This window comes from Azolla caroliniana, unplaced genomic scaffold, assembly GCF_043228905.1.
Source record: "Azolla caroliniana isolate FFs.n. ecotype wild unplaced genomic scaffold, voAzoCaro1.0.p SCAF_2, whole genome shotgun sequence".
NCBI classification, from domain to species: Eukaryota; Viridiplantae; Streptophyta; class Polypodiopsida; order Salviniales; family Salviniaceae; genus Azolla; species Azolla caroliniana.
Window position 1 is genome coordinate 3,024,362 of NW_028230437.1, and position 11,363 is coordinate 3,035,724.

General features: G+C 34.6%; 1 protein-coding gene across 1 annotated transcript; it reads right to left on the reverse strand.

Annotated features, from left to right (window-relative positions):
• Window positions 1-500: 500 nt before the first annotated feature.
• Window positions 501-10,928, reverse strand: LOC147867099 (potassium channel KOR2-like). Its single transcript, XM_087314850.1, has 14 exons — window positions 10,766-10,928; window positions 10,120-10,417; window positions 7,809-8,033; window positions 7,619-7,682; window positions 7,201-7,540; window positions 4,685-4,980; window positions 4,505-4,585; window positions 4,315-4,413; window positions 3,960-4,181; window positions 2,114-2,299; window positions 1,813-1,888; window positions 1,370-1,664; window positions 990-1,123; window positions 501-890 (listed from the first exon to the last, which is right to left on the reverse strand). The coding sequence occupies exons 1-14, from the start codon at window positions 10,779-10,781 to the stop codon at window positions 535-537; spliced, it is 2,688 nt and encodes an 895-aa protein (XP_087170976.1). The 5' UTR covers window positions 10,782-10,928; the 3' UTR covers window positions 501-534.
• Between the last annotated feature and the right edge of the window lie 435 nt (window positions 10,929-11,363).

Genomic DNA, 11,363 nt, shown 5'->3' on the forward strand with positions numbered 1-11,363 from the left:
GATGCATATTCATTTCAACATCTATTATAAAAATGGAAATGCAACAGCCAAATAAACTCTATTAAATTCTACATTTTCCTGTTAACTTGGTTTTTTTTACCTAATAATTAAACTTCCAACATAGTGCGAAATGACATTAACAATATGACATGCAAGGATGAAGCTTTACACACATGTAAGTCATCGACACACTACGTTAAAAGTAAAAACCTAATTTTTATTTAAATGATATACTCTATAATCAATCAAAACCTCCTTTCCATGTCTAATTGATGAATTACACTTCAATTATATCTTCATCCAAATGTATTAAAGTTAGCATTAGCTAAATCATACCATTACAAAAGGCTATAAAATGAATTGTTATAATCTACAAGGTTTTATGTAATGCAAAATTGGTGGTGACTAAGGACATACATACACACAAACATCTCAGGGGACAAAGATGTCTAGGCCTAATGACAATATGTTCGCCATCAATGCTTGGGAATCACAAAAGGTGAAGGTGAATTGGCATCTCATTATTTGTGCATATCAACAACAATCCTTGCAATCAAAGATTTTATTAACCACAAATACTTTATCCAAGTCTCGTATAAGTTCAATATCCAATATCTCCCCCATATCCTCATTTACAACATGGGTATACGTACAACCAAAATGTTGGGAAGCCCTGCATAGTAACTCAAGAATGGTATGTGGAACCTTTAAAACAACCCCGAATCCTCGTTCCTCTTTACACTTCCAAGGAAAGCATGCAAACACTGTACACCTTCTCTCACCTCCAGAATCTAGAAGATCTGACCGATTTACAGATTTCTTTTCTAAGGCCTCGTCATCGCGTGTCTCACTTTCTCCCTTGTCATCAGAACCATCTAGTAACAAAAGGCCTCCATCATCTAAGACAATATCAACAAAAAGTTACAATTCCTTTTTTATGTTTTTTTTATTGATTATAGAATTATTTGCTAAATGAGAAGTGCTTGAACCTGTTGATGCCGCATTACCAATGATAAGATCTCCTTTGATTTCAATGCCACTATTGTTGTCAGTGTTTCTTGACAGATCCTTGAGAAAATATTGATCAAATGCTCTACTTCCATTAACAGGTTTCATTCCCCATCTGTCAATCATAAATTCCCAAAATAAGAACATTCAAAAATGTTTTTGAGCAATGTGCAGATAAATAACATAACATATACATTTTTATTAAAACGAAAGTTTATACAAACATACATACATACACACACACACATATGTATATATGTATATACACACACACATGTATATATATCTGCATGTGTGTGATTAATGGATATGATGAGCTGATATCATATTGATCACATGTAAAGCCAAATTGATTACAAACCTGTCCTTTAAATGGGTATCTGCTCCATGTTCTATTAGCGTCTTTGCCATTGCTATCATTCCTTGTGAAACTGCAATATGCAATGGTGTGCGACCATCACGATCGGTAGAATTAGGATTGGCACCATTTTGCAATAGATTTGTTACAAACTCTAATTTTCCATTCCATACACCATTCCTTAAATTATCTCCGGTATTTGGCTCAGTGAAAATCGCTCCTCCCTCTTGTAAGATTTTTACAATACGGGTATGAGAACCCTTTATTGCCTCTATCAACGGTGTATTGCCAAATTTGTCTGTACTTGAAAAGAATATACATTTACCACACAAAATAATCATAAAATCAGATGAAGAGAGATTTCATTATGACTATATAATGAAGGGTTATTTAGCTTATTTGAGAGAGGATTTCAAAGCTATGTAGGGTTCTTTAAACTTTTTTACCTTCGGCATTAACATCTGCACCTTCACGCACCAAGAAATTTACAATATCTTCATGACCTTCAGATGCTGCCAAATGCTGGTATGACGAGAAAGCATTGCAAAAATTAATGAATCTATATATAAAATAAGTGCATGCATATATACACGTTCATATGTAGGTTTGTGTATGTTTCTAAGTGTATACATATTCCTCCTTGTTGATATATGCCTGCAAAGTGTTTCTTTTACTTGTGCAAAATGAACATTGTTTCCACCATAATACTTTTGTAAGTTTTTCAAAATTGTACTATAATTACTTTACCAGTGGAGTCCTTCCATCATAATCAGGTCGGTTTGGATCAGCTCCAGATTTAATCAAGCTCTTGAGATGAGATGAATTTCCATGGTAAGCCGCATTATTGACCTTCAATGACAGCTCCACCTCTCTCTCAGCAATCAAAAATGCTATATTGGTTTCATGGTGTTGATTTCTACTCTCTGACTTGAACTATACAAGGAACCCATCATAAAGCTCGTAATATTTTTGAAAGATAAAACCACATAAATTCACAATTCAATTGTGTGTTCATGTGTGGATAAAAATACTCATATACACACACACACATTTGCTTTTACAATATATAACATAATACACAAACACATACACATTTGTTTTTTTGTAATACATTATATTACTGGTGGGAAATTGCAATGCCAGGTGAAAAAAGACTACCATTTGATAAGAACAAGAGAACAACAGCTCTGTCTTTAGACTAGAAACTTCAAAGAAGAGAGTTTATGTTTTTTGATCATATACATAACGTGGATGCACACATGTAGCAATTTGTTGAACACATTGGCCAGTTCATTTGGACGTTGAGCCCATCATCCTTGTCATCAAAAAATAAAGACATTCATCACTCGACTGCCAAGGTGTTTTCTTTGATTCAGTAACCTGTGCATCTTATTTCACCCCATGTTACCAATAATTTGAAAGTATTAAGTTTCAGTCCATCAAGTTCAGAATGTAACTCTCATTAGTCTCATGGGCCACTTTGGCCTCTTAAACGAGACATTTTTCTTTATTTATTTTCTTTGGTTATTTTCTTTACTCAGTCCATCAAGTTCAGAAACCTCATCCCAAGTCTTTGAACAAAATTCATCGTATTATTTCACAATGTTCTGTCTACATGTTATAGATAACTCTAAAGGCAGAAGTCCATCAAGTTCAGAATGTAATCTCTCATTTGTCTTGTAGCCATTTCGGCCTCTTAAAAGACGTTCATATATCTTTCTTTTTTATAAGAGGAAATAGTTTTAAAAGTTCAGTATCCTGGGACACTCTTTGAACATTTTCATGGTATTATTCCACAATGTTCCATCAATATGAGCTTGACAAAAAGCTGGGAAAAAGTGTTGAATGTTGAAACATATCAAATGGAGAGGGAGAAATGGTAATCAAGGAAACTGGAAATTTCAAGTGCCACAAACTGCAACAACAAAAAGTAAATTTCAAAATGCATATGTACTATCAAGGTTTTGATCAAAATTGATGGTAGTATTTTAACATTCCCAGAAGACATGCATGCGCCCTGAATTGACAGGATTCATGATGCTGTTTGAAACATGGAAAAAACTTTGCTTTGGTGGAAACAAAGATTACGCCCACATAGAAGAGTTCAATGTGGTTAGAAGAATGATTTTGGACTTGGAGTTCTACCTATAGGAATGCTGCTACAATGTCATACAAGTGACTCATAGGAGACGTCTCGTCTGCATACAGTACTTCATCTGCAGTGGACTTGTGCATTAACAACCAACTTATCATAACAAATTACTAATTACCTCCGATTACAGTATTCGTTAGTTCGATAGATGTTTTTGGCTATTTGATTGCATATATCAGCCTACCCATTCTTCAGCCATTTTCTGTGCATGGACAGAACTTGGACTTTGTGGAGAACCTCGATTTCTCACGACCAACTTGGTCAATCTACTTTCAACACATATTGGACTTTTAGATTACCCCTACAGTAATTCTTTACATTCTAGCTTTCTCAAAAAGATTTACCACCAGTATATAATATATTACAAAAATGGAACATGTTTGTTTATGTGTGTACTAAGGTATATAGAAGTGTGCATGCATATATTGGGAAGAGTGACACCTTCAAAAGATTATCCAATACTCGCCGCCCATCTGTAAAGTATATTTCCATTATACTGAAGAAATTCTCTTTGTCTATCCGTAAGACTTTGCAAAGTTCACAGACGCGAATAGTAGAGGGATGTGGAACGCCGCAAAGAACTGAAACTTCACCAAAAATACTTTCAGCCTCCAGATTTGACACAACTTCCTCGCATCCATCTAAATTGGTGATGATTTCTATCTAGAAAAAAAGTTTCATACAAAAACGTTTCTTTTAGCAATCCACTCATAAACAAATATAAGGAAACCACACAATTGAAACAACATATAAAAACAATTAAAAATTAAACAAGAACGTTGTGAAATGAACTAACCAATGACCCAGTTGCCACGAAATAAACCTGGTCAGCTGCACTCCCTTGCTCTATTATCTCTTCTCCTGGAAGGAAATACTCTTCATGAACTCGCCTTGCCTGATTTGTTTATGTACACAATAACTGAGTCACACATCTATGATAACAGACTTCTGATTAACTTTTGACAATAAATGGCTAAGGTGCTCACAATTTGATTAACAAATTCTAGAGAGCAATGTTGAAAAAGAAGAATGCGTTGGAGAGTCGAAAAATACATCGATCGGGATACCTGCAAATTAAGATATTATTTACCAAACATTTTTACAAAGTATGATCCTTGGTAATACAAATAAGAAGAGATTTGTTTTCACATAAGACACGTACAAACCTTTGCACGGATTGAGAAAGGCAAGTCTTGCACAACACCATCTTCTACAAACTGACACTCATATTGCAGCTGCAAATGGTTCTTTAACTGTGATCTGATGTCTCTGCCTAATCTATTCCTGTTCATATATTTAACCAAAGCTGTCATCTTGTCTCGGAATTTTTCCGTATTAGATCCTTTCACAATCAAGGCTGTCATGTTTCCAATCAAATAAGCCCCCAATATCATATCAAAAGATACAAAAATCATCACAAAAACCATTTCCCTTGTATTCACAGCATGTATGTCTCCATATCCTGAAATTTTCATGAATACATAATGAGATCAATCTCCATACATGAGTACACAAAACATTTTCTTGTTCTCAAAATTCACAAATAAATAATCACTCCAATCCAATTATGCATGTTTTTTCGTCATCCTTCATCTCTGACTAACTATCCACAAACATTCAAAATTAGGTGCACATATTAGTGAATAAAACTATTTTGCTACTTAAATTAGTTCAGTGAATTGTCCTTGGACTAAGATGTTAGCGCATATGTCCGTATGTCTTCAATCTACTACTTTTAGTGTTTGGGAAATCACTTATTGGGATGACGTGTTTGCTTCATTTAATGGTTGTATCAAAAGGTGTTCCTTTAATACCCAATTGTTCAGAGATAGGGAGTTAGCTCTACAAAATCTTCCCTGGAAAGGCATGCATTCCAGTAACTCTATGAGATGTGAGAGTCTTCATTAGAGTTCTGTATTTGTAATCCCGTTACCCCATGTGGAGCCCCATAGGCCATTCTTCATAGCCAAACAAGGTATCAACTTTACATATGATGTGGTCAATGATGATGGGTATGTGCTAAGCATTTGAAATGCAACAATATGTCAAATTTGGGTTCTCATCATAAACATGTCTGACCAAGAATAATTGAAGTAGTTATTTTCCCTTGTGCCACCTCTAGAGGAATTGAATTGGTTTTGTGATTGCCATTTGAAGATAGGTATATACGTGTTTGGATGAATGCACTATCCATTCATAACATCCACAGGCTATTTTGACCACCCTTGGGTTAAAGGACATGGTAATGCCCATTGGCAAATCGCTCGATATGACAATGGTGGAAGGAAAGACTTATTATACTTTCGAAAACAGGTTTACGACTTAAATAAAGGGTGCTCTTGTGGCGATGTTTATCAGGTATCCTTCCAATAGGATCTCACAGCGGAAAAAAAAAGTCGACCAACAGGAACCCAAAGAGATTAGTCAACTCTTGTTTCCAAACTTGCTGTTTGGGAAATTCTTCACTGTTTAGGCAGTCTGCATATTATTAACTTTCGTTTCTTTAAGTCATCTTGGAGAGAATCTCTTTAAGATTTTTACAATTTACTGAAATTTCTCTATGAACATTTCAACTTTATGGAGTGCTTTTGAGCACTCAAAGTTTGTGCATTTTTGTGGGTTTTTTACCTCACATTAAGCTTTCCAACCAGAAATATATGCATTGCTAGAATAATAATATTACATGATGAGACCATCAACATATTTGGGTAATAAGACCTACTACACATTTGATAGCAGTCCATGGAACTCATTGAATGATGAATTGTGATCTGCTGGCTTCATTATTCTGACGTGTGTTGGACTCCAAGGCAAAGAGCATGATAAAAATGTCTAGAAAATGTAGAGACTTTCCACTAAATACATTTGCAAGGCCCCAATTTGATATCAGATACAAACATCATGTTGGATAAAGAGTATAAGGCTCCAAGTCTAATACTGTAGCATTGTGCTTGTAACCACCTCATGACATGAATGAAAATGAAGCTTTGGCCAACCCTTCTTTTATGATTGGATAGCCAGGTCTCCAATTTAAAACCATGAGCCTTTAATTATTATTGTCTAAGACAGCATCCAAAGCTTCATTTATATGCATTGCCCTTTTTAAAAACTATTTGTACACCATGATATTCATATTTGATTTATAGGCCCAGGATAAAGATAAGTCATTAGTGAGGAAAGAGATAAATAAGATGATTTTATGTCTTATATATCATATTCTATATGTTCTCTATTGTAAGGAAAACACTTCATATACTTTGTTGAGCTAGTTTCTAAGAAATTAAACTGCTTGTGTCTAATACCAAAGTTTGATACTTGCTATTGTCTCACCTCTGTCCCACAGAGCTTATTCAGTCTCTTGTAGAAATTAATAATCTACCTACCTATATGGCAAGCTTCTATTGCTTTTATCAAAATATAAAATAATCCCCATAAGGCAAGCTATTTGCAATCCATGCAATAAAAAAACCATGTAAAGGTGATCAATGCCACTATATGTCTACGGTTGACACTATATAAGGACCATCAATTCCACTGAATGTTATTATTATGCACAATGTAAATTTTTGCCAAATAAGGACTTGGTGCTCCTTTACTCACTCATCATCTCTTCCATGCACATACCTCTGAGAAGATAACAGATAAAATATTAAATACAATTTAAAGCTACAGAATCACTTACCAACTGTAGCCATTGTGATAATTGCAAAGTACAGTGATACAACATAACGTCTGCCAAGGTCAATATGCCGGAAATTAGAAAAATCATAGCCACCGAGCTGTAAGCTTCCAATCCATGTCAGATCTTCTTGTGATGGAGGTAACGTGGTTGCTAAATAGTAGAATATACATGCAGCTGTATGTGTGCAATACAACTCAACTGTTATAAGTTTCAGTATTCTTGTGAACATGTAGTTGATGCGTATGTCTCGTTCTCTTCTCCGGAAGAAAGACTCCACCTTTCGAATGCGATATAGTCTAATCCAAAGAAAGTACCTAATGAACTCTTTTCTTCCTGCTCTCTACATGTTAAGTTCACACATTACATACATGCCATTATATAATGGCGAAAACAAAACTACATAATTGTTTATTCTTACCTTATATATCACATCCCATGGGAGACAACTCAGGACATCTGGAGTCAATTCCGTTGTTGCATATCTGCACAACATATAAGGAAGTATCAAGTGTCTATATAATATTGGCTTTTGCATGGTAACATATGAATTCTTTACATTGCAAGGCTAGATAAGTATCTTTAATCAACCAAGTTTTACTAGCACTTGCCTTAGGGAAATAGCATGATGATCCATCACCCACTTATAAGTGTGCCGGTCCTCGTATGCAACAAAAAAGTTAACCAGGATGTCCACCATAAAAATCAATTGGCTTACTTGATCAATCCACCAAAGGTTCTTTGGCAATCCTCTAAAGAATCCGAATTCAAAGGGGGTGAAAAACGATGAATATATGGATCCTAATAAAACAATGTACACCCATATCTGATAGTTCCTGCATACCCAAACAAAAGTCTTCAAGGTTCCATTTTAAAATCAAGTATATTTTGTAACAGGTTGGTGGAAGCAGGATATATACATCCATTAAACAAAGAAGTGGCTGAGATACAAGTGCATGTGTTAAACTCTCTTTGGATCATTATGTTCTGCAAGGCAGGATCAAAAGTAATCTACTTTGTTGCCAATATAAGTTACAAAGCAGAGGATCATTGCATACATAAGCTATGCATTTTTATCCAAGCTTACTGAAAGGGATGGTTCCAAGAACAGCATACTAAGTTTCAGTTCCAAGAACAGCATACTAAGTTTTCACTATTATACACTTGTCATCCCTACAATTCTGTACGCAGGGATGATTTGGGGCCTAGTTTAGACAGTCATTGCAGATCTGTAGGCTTCTCTGACGAATGGAGATTGATGGAGAGACCTCTTGTATTCATGCTCTCTAATACCCCATGACATTATCAGGGTTGAGATGGCTGCCCCACCAATGGTCATAGAGACTTTGTTCAGGTCTATTCCCTTCTTCATAGTTTGCGGTAGCCTTCTCCACATAAATATTGCAAGGTTGGCTCTGGGGTCCTCTAAATAGTTGGCAATTGGCAGTTATACATATATTTGGTCTTGGTATACGATCAACAGCACAACATACATTATATATATTTGGTCTTGGTATACATTATATATACGATCAACAGCACAAGGAAAACACATATTTCAATAACATAAAGCCAAATAATATACATGCCTGTTGTGATTAAACACACATTTGCTGTGTCTGTACTATATACATATACGTACACATATATAGGTAAATATATGTAAGTACATGTACATAAGAAATATGCCTACATATGTATATATAAATGCATACATATAAGTAACATTTACATACATACATAGATATATGTGACATATACATATTACATACACACACACACATAATATTGTGCATATAAATAACATGTACATACATACATAGATATATGTAATGTAATACACACACATACATATATTGTTGTTTGTATATTGATATATGCCATCCAACTGGATTTACTACTCAGCTTAGGCCACCCTATGCACAGTGGCTGTCTTAGTCCAATAATAGGATGTAGCATGGTAGAATGATTTAGAAAGAAGAGGATGATAGGAATTGAATGATGCTTAACAGTAAGTCAATTGAACAAGAAATCAAGATAAACACTTAACCAACTGAGATTGGAGAGATTAAGATTAATTAACAAAAAACCAATAGAACTCAAGAGTTTTCTCTCCAATTATTCTATACGGTAAGACAATGAACACTTAATACTTGGATGAAGAGAGAAAGTTAGATAATACAGTTGAACTTGAAAGATGCACTCTAAATGGGATTATAAGATATGGCAAATTAGGATAGATCACAATGTAGCAATAAACAACAGGAGACAATGAACACTTTAACACTTCATAGATTGGACAGTTGTAGCAATAAACACTTAATTATCAAGAGTGGATGAGAGTTATATAAATCAACGCTATGGCTTGAAAGAGATCTAGTGAATTACAAGGGTGAGGAGAGCAAAACAAAGATAAAAACGTTAATCTTACAAGAAATCGCTCTCTTGACAAGATAAGAGTTGATACCATAGTTAGGTACAAGTGAGAGTGAGTAAAACAGATATAGCAACTAAGCTCCCAACAATTCTCTCTTATTAGGGTTACAATTCCACTTATACAGTGGTTAACAAAAGGAAAAGTATAGTGGTACATTGAAGTTTGCGCAACGAATGCAACTTGACCCCTCAATTTCCATATCATTCTCTAATAGTACTTCGATTCGATGACATTCATGGTAGCACATAAAGGTACATGATCAACTGAGTACTACTTCCTACATGGCACTTTCTTCCTTCAAACAAGTTAGCCAGCTAATTAGTCAGTATCTGCCTTGGTCACGCAGAGAACACATATGATTACCTATTCTAGCTATATACAGTGTACAGATGTAAAATCCATTCAAAATCATAAAAGAAGAGAGAAATACACATATACAACCATAGAATCATCATATTAAAGGGGAAAGAGAGTATTCAAGACACCTGTTATGAGGGGGAATGATGACTTTGTTCCAGAAGTGTCTATAGAAGACGAGACCCGAGTCTTGGCTTCTCCAATCCCTTCTGAATCGAGAAAGCCGAGCAGATACTGATGAGCCAAGATTATCTTCAATCTCTTGGAGCTCATACTCGTCTCTTTTATCATATAATTCTTTCTCTTCTAGGTTAGCTGATACATTATTAGCCATCTTGACTAATGGAAGCAAATGCATTGAGAGTGCATCTAACTGCGTTTTATTCGAAATAAGAATAACAGAAATACTGATGTCTGCAGCTGCAGCTGCAAAAGGAAAAATAAAGGAAATGAAAACAAAACATAAAAAGGGAGAAAAAACATAAATGGGAACAAAAACTAAATCAATATACAAAAACTGAACAAATGCGTATGGATTAAATTCAAATAAATGAACAAATAGAAATATTAATGAATGGACGAAAAACATATATAGAAATTATATCAAGTGCGGAAAACATATTATATGGAAAACGAATTTTGTACAAGAAAACAGTTCAGATCTAAAGCATGCATGGAAATAAAATGAGAAAGAAAAAACAGACTGCCACAAGCTAATGGCGATTAATCCGAATCTTTTACATGCAATTGATGCTGATTTAATTCACCCCTAACATTTAATCCTAACCATTAGCGATGTTTAATCCATCCAAAAAACAGCAACTTTTACGTTCATTACATTAAAGGAATGGGGAGTAATATATCGACTCTTCCATGGGGCTTTTACAACAATAAATGGTGGTTTAATTTCTTTAACAATTAGTGGTGATTAAACAACGACTCTTTTCTTTTGAAACTAAACATTTATAGAAAATAAATAAATGGAAAAGGAAAGGAAAGGAAAGAGCACCTGTTTCTGAAAGATGATTCTGAAGCTTAAGATATTTCCAATATTAATGGTAATATTAAAAACCTTAAACTCTTTTTTTTTTTTTTAAACAAAAGACTACAGAAAACAAAATGAAAATGAATAGGAAAAGAAAAAGAAGAGACGAACCTGTTTTTTTCTGATTAATCCAGATGATCCTCAAGCTTATTGAGATTTCCAATAAAGGGGGCAGCTATAATGGAAGAACTCAAACTGGATTAAAAAACGCCCAATACAAGGAGAGAGAAAGAGACAGACAGACAGATAAATAGAGGGAGAAACAAAACAGAATGCAAAGTTTGACAAGTTCAATGGAGTGATTGTTTACACAGTAAGAAAAAACAG